This window comes from Alosa alosa, chromosome 23 (assembly GCF_017589495.1).
Source record: "Alosa alosa isolate M-15738 ecotype Scorff River chromosome 23, AALO_Geno_1.1, whole genome shotgun sequence".
Lineage (NCBI taxonomy): Eukaryota > Metazoa > Chordata > Actinopteri > Clupeiformes > Clupeidae > Alosa > Alosa alosa.
The window spans coordinates 6,390,661-6,404,537 of NC_063211.1; the positions used below are offsets into that span (position 1 = coordinate 6,390,661).

Genomic DNA, 13,877 nt, shown 5'->3' on the forward strand with positions numbered 1-13,877 from the left:
GTGTTCCCCAGGGGTCGATCTTGGGGCCACTATTATTCAACCTCTATATGCTCCCACTTGGACAAATCATTCAAAATAATTTGATTTCATATCATAGCTATGCAGATGACACACAAATTTACTTAGCTCTATCACCAAACGACTATGGTCCTCTTGAATCTATGTGTCAGTGTATAGAACAAATCAACACCTGGATGTCTCAAAAATTTTCTTCAGCTGAACAAAGAAAAACTGAAGTAATTATATTTGGTAAAAATGAGGAAAGACTTAGGGTTGCCACTCTCCTTGACACAAAAAGGGTTGAAGGCAAAGGATACTGTTAAAAACCTTGGTGTATTAATTGACAGTGATCTAAATTTCAACAGCCACATGAAAGCGATAACTAAATCAGCTTTTACCACCTCAAAAATATTGTCAAACTCAGAGGGCTGATGTCAAAACATGACTTAGAAAAAACTCATTCATGCATTTATCTCCAGCAGGGTTGATTACTGCAATGGACTGTTCACAGGCCTTCCTAAAAAGACTATTAAACAGCTTCAGGTGATACAAAATGCAGCAGCTAGGACTCTAACAAAAACTAAAAAGAACTGACCACATTACTCCAATTCTTAAGTCCTTGCACTGGCTTCCAGTAAGTCACAGAATTGACTTTAAAGCACTATTGCTTGTTTATAAATCAGTAAATGGAGCAGGACCTAAATACTTGTCAGACATGCTTCAGCAGTACACACCTTCTCGTCCTCTCAGGTCCCAGGTGAAAACCTGCTAGTAAAACCTACAGTTAGAACTAAACATGGTGAAGCAGCTTTTAGCTGCTATCTGCGACTCAGCTGTGGAACCAACTTTCGGATGACATTAAAAGGCCCCAACTGTAGCCAGTTTTAAATCTAGACTTAAGACCAAACTGTTCTCAGACGCTTTCTGCTAACTGTGCGAAGTTACAAATTCTGAATCTGCCTCGATAATTATTCTACTTTGTCTTTTATTACTTTTTTACTACTTTTGCCTTTGTTTTTGCTTACTAATTATTCTTTATTTTTAAATGATTTTACCTTGTGTTTTATGTTTTCTTTTTATTATGATCTTTACCTTTTAACTATTCTTTGACTATATTGCCCTTCTATGCTTTTATTTGTTATTATCGTTTGGTTTTGTTTATGTAAAGCACATTGAATGACCTCTGTGTATGAAATGTGCTATATAAATAAACTTGACTTGACTTTACTTGACTACATCAGAAGTCATCCCGCGACTTCTAGCTTTGGACCACATGCTCAGAGTTCCAATGAACAGCTACCAAATGCAAATCAAAGGAATGAACTCCAGACTTGGTTTAATTTGTCATGCAATAACACATGTGTACGCATGTGCTTTAGTGTGTGGGAAGGCTGAATAAAATAGGCTTAGGCAGGAAGTGATCTCTAGTGTTATCGCCATAGCAGGTAATAATAATAATAATAATAATAATAATAATAATAATAATAATAATAATACGTTTATTTTATATAGCGCCTTTCTCAAACCCAAGGTCGCTTTACATAGTAGGAAGGCAGGGAAACACAATAACAACAAACAAAACAATACAACAAAGACAAGTTATCTGTATGGAGCTATGTGTTGGGTGTGGAGGAGAAGTGATCATTAAACAGAAAGGTCTTGAGATGTGCTTTGAAGAAAGGAAGAGAAGGACAGGAACGAAGAGGTTGGGGGATGGAGTTCCAGAGTTTGTGGGCCAAGGCACTGAAGGACCTGCCACCCTGGGTGGAGAGTCTGGAGCGGGGGATAGTCAAGAGGGTCAAATCCAGCTGATGAGTCTGGAGCGCGGGATAGCCAAGAGGTTTTGGTCAGAGGATCTGAGTGAGCGGGAAGGAGTGTAAGGGGTCAGGAGGTCGCGGATGTAGGGGGGAGCAAGGTTGTGGAGGGCTTTGAAGGTGAGTAGTAGTACTTTGTATTTGATCCGGGACGGAACTGGTAGCCAATGGAGTTGATGGAGAATGGGGGTGATGTTGTTGTGATTTAGTGGGGAGACCAAGGAAAAGTGAGTTGCAGTAATCTAGTCGGGACATAATGAAAGAGTGAACCAAAGTCTGTGCATCACTAGCAGAGAGGAAGGGTCGGAGGCGTGCAATGTTACGGAGGTGAAAAAAAGGCAGTCTAGTGAGTGATTTGATATGAGGATCAAAGCTAAGGGTGGAGTCAAGCTGAATGCCAAGTTTTTTAACAACAGGGGTAGAGTGGACAGGTGAGCCATCAATGTTGAGAGTAAGGGCCTGTCCACACGGAGACGCTTTTTAGGTTAAACGCATGTTTAAGACGGGGAGATTTGGTGAGGATGCTTTTAGGTAACCTGGCAATAGCCAGATGAATTTCGCTCCGCCTAGCTCCACTCATCCATCTGGAACCGATCCATTGAAGTGTTGCTTCAGAAGGCTGGGCCTAATCAAAAAATGCTTGCATATGATTGAATAAGCCACTTGTCCGTCATCTATTGACGTGCTACTTCAACCACTCACATCGAAGCCAACCCGCGGACGCTAATAACAGACTCACAGTCGCTTCACGCTATGTCACATCTATGAAACTCCCGCCCTGCGTCCTGATTGGCTAAACCATAAAGTTGGTTGGAGAAATCACTCTCAATGGAAGAGGTCCCAGATGGATGTGAGTGAAGCTAGGCGGAGCTAAGCGGGTCAGGTTAGCTTTTAGGGCCAATCAGCAGAATTTCAGTTTTGTCTGTGTTGAGCTTGAGAAAATTGTTTTGCATCCAAAACGTTGTAGCCTAAGTATTCTATTTAATTTGGGTGAAACTAGCTATCTCTTTCTATGGCTCTAACCTATATGAAACTGTCAAAGTTCTCAATGCATTCCAACCAGTAATGTCATGAGTGAGCTACAAAGAACTACATATCCCACAATTCTAAACCGGCGTCTCCTTCTCTTCCTGAAAATGGCAGAACAGCTTTCATCACACTGCAGCATGGTGGAAACATTCGGCTACTAGACTGCAAGTAAAATCGTGATTTGTAGTGTTTGGAGATATTCAGAAAGCTCCAAGCAGACGACAGCCCGTGCAATTTATAAAAATCTGGATGGACTTAGAAAGCAAAAGTTGCCTTTTGTGTTTTACGCGTAGCCGAGCCTACACCAGTCCTCAACGTTAGGTTGTCGTCGAGGGGCATTTATCATGACCTTCAGTAGGCCTAAGTTGTAGACAAACTCCAAGAGGTCCTGATACTATAATGTCTCAAGGAATTTGTTGTTAGACTTTACATAAGCCCTATACTCCTGATGACATTAAGATGGACCATATTCTGGAAATCGTGTGTACCGCTAAGACACCACGGCATCGCTGTCAAATTGACTGGAATCCTGGGTAATCAGCTGATCTCCCGTTCACAAAACCACAGACTCCAGCCATATCGGAAGAATCATAAAATGACAGTACATTTGCTTAAGGATGAAGCTGTACAGAAGTACATACACAGGCTTAGGAATGAATACAAAGTTGTCACTGGCACGTTACAAAACGCGAATCTAAGTGATTCTGACAGGCGACACTGTCACCAAAGACGAGTGGAACTGTTGCCTGTGGTAAACGCATTCACATGCACCGAAGACGCTGCAAAAGATCTTCAAGAAGTGGAGTCCTTTCTTCAAAGTACGTAGGCTAGGCCGTCGCCTGATAATCTCATGTAAAATATTAATCTGAACACCCAGAAGTTCGCATCATAGGCTTGTGTTTATGGCGAGGATAATAATCACCCCAAGGTGGCGCTGTCTATATAGTGATAGTCGTCTTGACCTGTTCTGTTCTCAATTTTGAAAGGTACTATAGCGGACCCTACCCAAGACGAGCAAATGGTTGAGCTGCTTAGAAAAGAACAAGCTGAACTCACCAGAACACTCCAAGACTTAAATAAAGAAGTAAGAGTTTTTCTATAGCCTACTATCCAACTCTAATGTAGTTTAGTTATCACCTAATTTAATAGCCTCTAATTGATTAGCATATTTGTTTGAATTTATCCAGTTGATCCAGGCTCTGGTTCCACTAGATGAGCATGACGACAGCAATGTCATATTGGAAGTAGCATCTGGCAGGACTACTGGAGGTAACTGAAAGGCTATTTAACTGAACACACTCTCTGACAATAATACATTTTTATGTATTATAGAGTTATACATTTGTGGGCTTTTCTTTCATAATTATGTCAGCCTGTTGCTGTCACCAGGTGACATTTGCCAGCAGTTTACCCGTGAGATCTTCGACATGTATGAAGGTTTTGCCAGCTACAAAAACTGGCACTTTGACGTCCTTAATTACGCTCCTGCAGACTATGGTAAAACTCACATCTCTCATACATTTTACACACACACACACAAACAACGACAAGGTGCTTGTGGACCTTCTGTGAGTAAAGTACTTAGACTTAACGTCCTTTGTTTTTCCCCTTGCTTTGAATACATATACAAATAGGCCTACAGTTATGTGAACAAGGTTTCTTCCAAACATCTTGCTGCAGGGCAATTTCTCTCAGTTACTGTGCATCTGAACTTGCATTCTGTCCCTGTCGCTGTGTTGTGGTTCCTTGTGTAGTCCCTGTCACAGGGTTGTGGTTCCTCATGTAGTCCTTGTCACAGGGTTGTGGTTCCTCTCGTAGGTGGACTGCACCATGCGGCAGTGAAAGTGTCTGGTGAGGCCGTTTACAGATGGCTGAAGTTCGAGGGGGGCACCCACCGGGTGCAGAGGATCCCTGAGGTGGGGCTGTCCTCGCGCATGCAGCGCATCCACACGGGAACCATGATGGTCATCGTGCTGCCTCAGCCCAACGAGGTAACTACACTTCATACTTTTACTACACTTTTCAGCTAACATATTCACGCCAGTGGAGAATTACTGCAACTATGTATAAGTATAAGTGTATATATACTCTTTTGATCCCATGAGGGAAATTTAATCTCATTTATCCCAATCCGTGAATTAGTGAAACACACTCAGCGAACACACAGTGAGGTGAAGCACACACTAACCCTGGCACAGTGAGCTGACTGCAACAACAGCAGCGCTCGGGAGCAGTGAGGGGTTAGGTGCCTTGCTCAAGGGCACTTCAGCCATGCCTATTGGTCGGGGTTCGAACCGGCAACCCTCCGGTTACAAGTCCGAAGCGCTAACCAGTAGCCCACGGCTGCCCCTCTAGAGCTGCATACAAAATTGGATATGTTGCAAAAGGGGTTTCTGATGAGGAGTTACCCTTTGAGGGAGTCGAGAGGTTGGATTTGAACTAAAATGTGGATGTAATAACCAAATTAACCAAATAACAAACAAGCAAACAAAGAGTGTGAGATGGCATCATGTAAGTTGTCAGTAGTGCATGGATGTATGTTTGCAATGTGTCTGAATGCTGTGTTGCAAAGCAAGAATGGCCCTCTCAAGGTGAGAGGAAGCAGCCCTTTAAATGTGGACACCTGCAGCTCATTAGCTCCTGAGGCTTCCCGACACCTGTAGACACAGGCCATCACACCCACATAAATATTCCATTTAATATCATCCATTTCAAGCTGCAGTAGTCTACATTAACATGTACCTACATGTCTAAGCACTTTTAGGTTATTTCAATGAAAAGGTGTGAAATAATACAAAGGCACTCTTGAACTTTTGAAGTACGTGGTGGTGGGGGTTTGTAGAAAATGTAGAAGTGAGTGGTAATATTCCTAGTTGAGATTCTCCTATCAAAGATGATTTAGTTTGAGATGTTTCTGTAGTGCTGTATTGTATAAAAATGTATATGATTTGTTTGAAGTTGTGTTAGCTCAGCTGTGGTATCAACTACATTCTTTAGGTGGAGATTCAGATTGACCCGAAAGATTTGAGAATCGACACTTTCAGATCAAAAGGGCCCGGGGGTCAAAGTGTGAACACGACAGACAGTGCTGTCCGAATTGTCCACTTGCCCACAGGTAGGAACATTTCATCATTCCTTGTTTTATTTTAAGTCAGTGTCATCCTGCCATCATTTAGATTTAGCTTTAAATAATGAATAAAATGTACTGATGACCTCACTGACTCAAATATCTGAGAGATACTGTACGAGACAGAAAGCCCATTTTTGATGGTTGCTACAATTTTCTTCACAAGGACTTTGGTCACTAAAGAGTTTCTGTTACAGGAGAATGACAAACCCTCTCTCTTTGTATGCTGCATCCTCAGGCACAGTGTCTGAGTGTCAACAGTCCCGTTCCCAGATCCAAAACAAAGACACAGCCATGCGGGTACTCAAGGCCCGTCTTTACCAAAGCATCATGGGAAAACAAACAGAACAGAGAGACACAGCACGCAAGCAACAGGTACTAGCGACCACTGCACAATACACACACAACAGGTACCAGCGACCACAGCACAACGCACACCATCACACACACACATACAAAAAGACACAGTGCACAAGCAACAGGTACCAGCGACCACTGCACAACGCACCTAACACAAAAAGAAAACAGCGCTGAGTGACCACATCCATCCTTTTTTCTCCTGTAGGTGGGCACTCGGGCCCAGGCTGAGAGGATTCGCAGTTACAACTTCAGTCAGGACCGAGTGACAGACCACCGCATTGGCTACATGACTCGGGACATCAAGGTGAGACCGGTACTTACCTTTCATCCTCCTCTTAGTGCATTCAAACTACATCTCAGATGACCTCTTCAGAAATCAACACAGACTATGAATGTGTGGTATTAAATGCGTATGGAAGTCTTAACTATAAAAGATTTATCACTTAATTGCCTCTTTGATGTGACGGATAATCTGGAGTTGATATCCTCTTATGTGGCCAATCTGAAACCTCTCCAGCCCTCTATTGTTAAAGGTGCAGTCAGTAATTGTGCAGGAAGTCGCGTTTGTTTGTGTTTATATTTAAATTTATTAGTAGACGCTTTTGTCCAAACGAATCACAGCAGAGAAGTAGCCCACCCCTACCTTCATTATTCCCAGAGAAACTCCACGCAGGGTTTTGTTTTTTGGTTTGGAGGACAGGCTGCCCCCACTTTATTTGTTTCCAGTGTTCGGAGCCTGGGCTGCCTACAGAGACAGTGTACTCACAGAATGGGCAGGTTGTGAGGAGATGATTGATAAATGTGAACAAAAAAATCTTATGGACTTGATTGTTATGAATCGTGTATGATCACAGACTGCACCTTTGTAAGATATGTGCTTGCCGATCACTGACTGCACAAGACTTGTGCGTGCTTGCTTGCTTGCTTGTCAGTATGTGCTGTTGACCAGCTTCTGTGGTGCAGGAGTTCATGAGGGGTGGAGAGCAGCTGGAGGAGCTGATCTCAGCACTGCTGGAGCACAGTGACCTCGAAGCCTTGCTGGAGCTGGTGGAGAGCGACCGGCTACCGAGGAGGGAGACTGACCCAGGATCAGCTGCCGAGGAGGGAGACTGACCCAGGATCAGACCCGGTGGGCAGCTTCAACTGTTAACAGTGACAGACTCGTATGAAGTTACCGGACAGGGAAAGGGGAGGTTACTACTATACAGTCTCCAGTTTTCCCTTTACCTGAGAGACCTACTTTAGACAGCTGATGGCATGACCAGGACGTTGTTCACAGATCAGGAAAGTCTGCCTTTCAAATGTAACCGGCTGGAAATGACTTTTGAATCTGCAGAGATAACGTTAAAGTAAGCTATAAAATGAAATGAATAAAATGTAATGGCAGCTGCTGTGGGTGTGGCTGAATGTATCTGAAAACACAAATGGGCGCACACACGGAGGCAGGCTCAGAGCCCTATCTCACACTAACATGCTGTTGGCAAACCTGGCAACCTGTAATGGCAACAGTATCTCTTTGACACACAGTTGATATGAGACAGCTGCCCAAATGAGTGGGCCAGTTACCCAATTAGTCCTGACTGGGTCCTCTATCCTCCTCTCAGACATGTTGAGTACTGAACTGCATTAAACTATGTAGCCTCCCCAATCAAATTAGTATTTAGGATGAAGATGAGCCTGTAAACAGACCAAGGGCTATTAAATAGGGACAGCTTTATCCACAAAGGGAGATTTTACTTTGACAACATGAACTAAACAGACTAATGTCACTTTTCAAGCCAATCATAGAAAAATACCTTCGCATAAATACATGACACACTAATGAATCTATAACAGGGGGGGGAGGGTTGATGCCAACCAACAACAAATAAAAAAAAATACAAATAAAAACCTCCATAATCAAACGTGTAGAGGAATTAAAGATGTGAAAGGACAAAAACTCCTTATAAAGAATGTGTACTTATTAGCTCTTTGTTTCTCTGTGAACAGAGCTTTCAACCCTGGATGTGGCAACTACTCCTGGAAAAGCTGCTTGAGCTCATCCACACATAAGCAACTACAATTTTGCAAAGACGTTTGAGTTGACACTACACAACTCACACATAAACATGCGAGACTCCAGGGTGTGCCAAGAGAGCAAAAATAAATGTCAGCCTGCTGATTTCCTGAGCGTCCTCCACATGTCCCGTATAAAAATGTCCAGCGGAGGCTCCTAGTCGTCCTTCCCCCGCTGGCGGAGGCTTCTGGACTTGCCATTGTCTGTCTTCCTCTTGCGGAAGGTGGCCCCCGCACTCCCCTCGTCCCCCAGGGAGGTGATGGTGCGCTCCCTGAATTTGGGCTTTGGCTCAGGAGGCAGCTCTGTGGGGGGGGGTGCACCGCCCCCTGTGTCCACCTGAGGCAACTGCAGATCCACATTCTCACTGTCGGAGAGGGGAAGGTGGTTAATGTAACAAGTGGTGGTTAACACCCCTTCCAAGCAGTATATAATATGTACACTAAAGCACCAAGATACTGTCCTCCGTGACCCCTAACGTGACATATCCACTTGATCACAAGTACAACTGCATCAAAACAAATACTGCAAGCAGACAACACTGACATGGCCCATGGTGCACAGCATTTTATGATAAAGTAAAAGTTGTGGCTTTCCCATCACTAGTTGTTGTGTTGTGTGCTGTATATTGTTGTGTGTGTTGTACTCACTATGGGTCCTCCTCCTGTTGGATACTCTCCCATAGTCCGTAGGGATTGATCCGGGGTTTCTTGGCGGGCGTTTCCTTCTCTTCTTTTGCAGGGTCACGTTCGGTAGAGCCTCCCGCACCTTCCTTCTCTCCTTTGGCACCAGCGCCTCCTTCAGCTTCGTCTTCCTCCTCGTCAGAGGCCTCAGACTTCTCCTCTTTTCTTTTCTGGGGAGAAGGGTGTGTTTATCGTGATCAGCTCAACAATGTGAGGAGTTCTCACATTTGCTAACACACAATTTAGATGAAAAACAAAAACGCTGTACATGCTGTCATTTCGAGACTATGACCACACATACATGGATGTAGGCCAGTGTGTGTTGAACTCAGTGCGTGTGTGTTGCTCGGATGATGCATAGCTGCTGTGACAAAGCAATTTTCTGTAAAGGATTAATAAGGTATCAATCAATATCTAGTGTCTGACGTGCATCTCACCCTGAAACTGATTTTGGGGACTCTGGGCTGTTTGGGCTCGTCAGCATCCCCAGAGGTCTTCTCTCCGTTGGAACTGTTCTCGTCCTCAGACAGGGGCTCTGGCTTAGGGGCAGACGGCTCATCCTGGTCCTCCACCTCGGCTGCGGCGTTCCCTTCTGAGGGGAAATCTGCAGGTTTTTCCCAGCTTGACTCTGGGTAGCGAGGCGAAGAACACAGAGGAACAAGTATAAGTATATATGCTCTTTTGATCCCTTGAGGGAAATTTGGTCTCTGCATTTATCCCAATCCGTGAATTAGTGAAACACACACAGCACACAGTGAACACACAGTGAGGTGAAGCACACACTAATCCCGGCGCAGTAAGCTGCCTGCAACAACAGCGGCGCTCGGGGAGCAGCACATGTTGGGCCACTGCGGTCATTCAAAACCATTATGATTCTGACACACGGTCAATCTTTATGTTATGTTGTGTTCCACTGGTCTCTTCAGTTGTGCTGCCCTAAGTACAGTACTTTCAGCTTTACACAGATCTTTATGCCACTGAAGGTCATGGTCACTAAACTCACCACCGGTTTCTGTGTTGTAGTAGTAAGTGAATCCATCTGGACTCAGTGCCTCCATCCACGGGGAGCCCGACTGCATAGTGAGAAAACAAGATGAATCCAAAGAAAAATAGATTTTCACAGACCTGTGGCTAGTGGCCCTGTGGCTACTTGGTTGACTGATAACTAGGGCTGTTACCTCATTGAATGCCAAGCTGTTTTCTGAAGCTTTGTCCTAGAGTGCCAGCAATCTAGACCATTGTTGATGATTTTTGTACAGCCACAGCATATTCTGTGTTATAGCTATGAACACATACAATGGCTCGTTTAAAAGGTGAGACTTAAAGCTCTCAGTGGGTGCAAACCGTGTATTTCTACACGCCTCTGTTCCTGAGAAATCCCAAGCTAAATAGTGGCTAGTTTTCATCAAAATCGCTGTTTTTTTCTAGAAATGGAGATATAACGTCTTTCATGAAATATTAAGTGTTGCCTGTAAACTTTCCGGGAAGTGATCAGCGAGACCTGGTGAGACTACCACCTAGTGATAGACCCACGAAAATGGCCTGGTTTTGAGATGACGTGCATGCGTCACTGATTCGACCCAAAGCGGCAACCGAGTTATGATAAAATGTCTAGATAAAATGTCTATATATACGATAGTCATATATTTCATTTCCATTCATCACAGAGTTCCCAAAATCACATATCAGGTGTGTTAGAGTGTCTAGTTTCGTAATTTAAAAAAAAAGCTAAAAACGTAATATTACGTTTTTGGCACTCAATGAGTTACTAACAATCATTTTCATAATCTCGATTCTCATTTTCTTGATTAATCAACTACCAAAATAGTTGCCAAATAATTTAAAAATTGACAACTAATAATTGAATCGATTAATTGTTGCAGCCCTACTGATTACAATAAAACTGAATACATTCATACGCGTGTACTCGTATCACATCATATGATATTTGTGTGCTCATACCAACCTCATTCTGTTGTCCATCTTGGGCTGAAGCCTCACTCTGACCTTGGAATCCTTCTGGCTTATCCCATTGCGAATCTGCAGGCACACATACATAACCATTGATCTGTGGTTGAGCCTGTGTTGTAGTAACAGACCCTCACCTCCTGTGCCTGTGTTATAGTAATAGACCCTCACCTCCTGTGCCTGTGTTGTAGTAACAGACCCTCACCTCCTGTGCCTGTGTTGTAGTAATAGACCCTCACCTCCTGTGCCTGTGTTGTAGTAATAGACCCTCACCTCCTGTGCCTGTGTTGTAGTAATAGACCCTCACCTCCTGTGCCTGTGTTGTAGTAATAGACCCTCACCTCCTGTGCCTGTGTTGTAGTAGTAGATAAGTCCGTCATCAGTCAGGCCTTCAACCCAAGCGGCTTCACGGTTGCTGCTGGCCTCTGGACTTGGCCTCCTCTGCTTCTTGCTTTGTTGTTGAGGTCGTCGAGTTTTACTCTGAGGCTCCATGACTGCTTTACTCTGAGGCTCCACTTCAGTAGCACCTGTATCATCAAAAAACAAAAGACCACTGAAACTGCTATTTGCATATCATGATTATATCATCATATGAAATTTCAGAACAGGTTCTAGCCATTTCTGTTGTACTATTTCTTGTATGCCTTTTTTACTGATGTCCTGTGATCTAGGGCTAAAAAACAACACACAATACACACAAAATAGCCTTTGTAACAAAAATATGACCTAATCCAGGACTGTGGAGCTAAGAAGGCTATTATGCATTATAATAATAAGCTATATTTGTATGCATTTTACATTCCAATTGTTTCATACATTGAGAACAGTTGGTTTTCAGTTTGTTTTTATATTACCCGATTCTGTCTGAAGTCTTTTCATGTCCTCCTCGTATGCTTTTAGAGCTGCCTCCTCCATGGCTGCAAACTCCTTTGACATGCGATCCTCCTTCTTCGCCTGGTCAATGCTCTTCTTTTTAATCTGCATCAGCACAGGGTGGAGGGTGGGTATAGGGCGTCATGCACCAATAAAGTTGTCTGCGTAACATGCCAACTCTTATCTCCACCGAACTCAGAGCAGATGGCACGTCAAATTGAGTTTACTTTTTTTCCCCTTATCTGAGACCTCAATGTTTTTTATACCAGAATACAGCACCATCTGTTGGTATTTATAAGCAACATCAAGCTAAATATATTTTTTATGAGTTGCTACCAACTTCTGGACAAGTAAATTAGTATTGAGTGCAGGATGAGGAACAGAACAGCCTACGAAGGAAATATTACTTCACCTCTTCGATTTTTGCAGCCACATTTTGCTTGTGATTCTTCCCCCTTTCGTGAAATTCAACACTCTGTAGAAGACAATGTATAGAATACTCATATTTAGGATCAATGGCAAGACGTACTCTATCGTTATCTCTGACGGAAGAAACACTCACCGGTTTGTTGTCTGCTATCCAACACTTGCAGTACTGACAAAATTTCTTGGGCTGAGACTTCCAATAGTCAGCCCTAAGGTTTGCGATTGCCACCACGTACAAGGATAAAACATGCATTAATTCATACAAAACAGGCGACGGTTAAATATTTCAAAACGGTGCGTTTAAACAAACTAGTAAAGAAGGTGTGATGTAAATAAACTAACAACCAGTGTTCAACAATTAGGCTAGCCTAACAGTAGCTACTGTGAACAGAGTCGTGGTGGTATACAATCATTGTTTAACATCAGTAATGTTACTTACATTTTATATTGTCTTGGTCCTCTGTACTAAAACAGTCTTATTTGCAAAAATTACTCAAACGTTTAGAAGAATGAAACTGAAGTCACCCCTTTTGGCCATGGAGCTCGAGAATTTCTGTCGCTTAAACATGACGTCACTATGCAATGGCTTCGCGTTTTGAAGTCATCACACAAGAGAGACTCCTCAGTCTTAATGTGCAGCAAAAATACGTTTTTTTTTACTACCATCATAGTGATAAATGATGCTGTAGAATGATACATCATATGTTCAACAGATTGATTGACTAAATGTGGAGTATCTTTTTGATATCCAAATATTCTTATAGTCTTACTTTTACATGTTGTGCTGTGTCCCATATGGTCTAGCGGTTAGGATTCCTGGTTTTCACCCAGGCGGCCCGGGTTCGACTCCCGGTATGGGAAGCAATATTTTTCTTGTCGGGAGTCTCAACCGACAACTAGAGATGCCGAGAAGTCTAAGTTAGAGTCAGTCAGTAGATGGCCCAATTGATTGCACTTTGAGACCATACTGTGATTATTTTAGTGTTGTTTATTTTAACATTGACGCCTGTTCCCAAACTAGCCATTTTACTGCTTCCACTGGTGTAACCAAGTGAAATTAAACTTAAATTTGTGCATTAAAGTCTTACAAAATCCTTTCAGAAGTGCAGCAAACATATATTTATTTTTAAATGCAGTTGTTTACTGAATTCTAAAGTAAATAAAAGTAAAACATGGGCTCCTTTCCAGACCAACTGATTCAAATTTGCAAACAGGTTAGTCTTGGTTCACCCAGGCTAGTGTGTGTGTGTGTGTGGTAAAGTATGTACTCTGCAGTCTGCACACAGATGTAAATGCCCACTTCCAGAAGCTGTGATCAGGTGTTAGCAAGCTATTGAAATGTCGACATTATGTCGTTGCAGCGCCCTGGATGCAATTTTAAGAAATTTGGCATGCATCTAAAAAATGTGGTAGCAATGCAACATGCAGTTAATTTTGAGCTTTCACATCACAACATATTTTGTGCGTTCATTTTCAGGTAGCTGCTTACAACGCTGAGCATGCTGGGATTGACAGGCTCATTTTTTATGCAGATCTGGCTCAAC

The 13,877-nt window shown here is 43.0% G+C and overlaps 2 protein-coding genes and 1 non-coding gene across 3 annotated transcripts; 2 read left to right on the forward strand and 1 right to left on the reverse strand.

Moving 5' to 3' along the window:
* Positions 1–2,922: 2,922 nt before the first annotated feature.
* On the forward strand, positions 2,923–7,719 carry mtrf1 (mitochondrial translational release factor 1). Its single transcript, XM_048235024.1, has 9 exons — positions 2,923–3,661; positions 3,830–3,927; positions 4,031–4,112; positions 4,233–4,340; positions 4,662–4,834; positions 5,841–5,958; positions 6,209–6,345; positions 6,536–6,634; positions 7,294–7,719. Exons 1-9 carry the CDS (start codon positions 3,292–3,294, stop codon positions 7,441–7,443), a joined length of 1,335 nt encoding a protein of 444 aa, XP_048090981.1. The 5' UTR covers positions 2,923–3,291; the 3' UTR covers positions 7,444–7,719.
* A 324-nt stretch (positions 7,720–8,043) lies between these two features.
* On the reverse strand, positions 8,044–12,915 carry wbp4 (WW domain binding protein 4). The gene is made up of 10 exons (XM_048235025.1): positions 12,773–12,915; positions 12,470–12,542; positions 12,320–12,382; positions 11,889–12,012; positions 11,376–11,561; positions 11,033–11,106; positions 10,070–10,139; positions 9,504–9,694; positions 9,034–9,236; positions 8,044–8,750 (listed from the first exon to the last, which is right to left on the reverse strand). Coding segments are annotated over exons 1-10 (1,194 nt in total). The 5' UTR covers positions 12,775–12,915; the 3' UTR covers positions 8,044–8,542.
* A 207-nt stretch (positions 12,916–13,122) lies between these two features.
* trnae-uuc lies at positions 13,123–13,194 on the forward strand. Its single transcript has one exon. It is a non-coding gene; the product is annotated as a tRNA-Glu (tRNA).
* Positions 13,195–13,877: the final 683 nt, after the last annotated feature.

Excerpts from the sequence above, each read along its gene's own strand:
- wbp4 (XM_048235025.1), bottom strand. Across the intron at positions 12,383-12,469 it reads GGATAGCAGACAACAAACCG|AGTGTTGAATTTCACGAAAG; the intron begins GTGAGTGTTTCT and ends TGTCTTCTACAG. Across the intron at positions 11,562-11,888 it reads AAGACTTCAGACAGAATCGG|GTGCTACTGAAGTGGAGCCT; the intron begins GTAATATAAAAA and ends TTGATGATACAG.
- mtrf1 (XM_048235024.1), top strand. The coding sequence starts at position 3,292 with ATGACATTAAGATGGACCATATTCTGGAAATCGTGTGTACCGCTAAGA. Across the intron at positions 3,928-4,030 it reads TCCAAGACTTAAATAAAGAA|TTGATCCAGGCTCTGGTTCC; the intron begins GTAAGAGTTTTT and ends GAATTTATCCAG. Across the intron at positions 4,835-5,840 it reads TGCTGCCTCAGCCCAACGAG|GTGGAGATTCAGATTGACCC; the intron begins GTAACTACACTT and ends TACATTCTTTAG.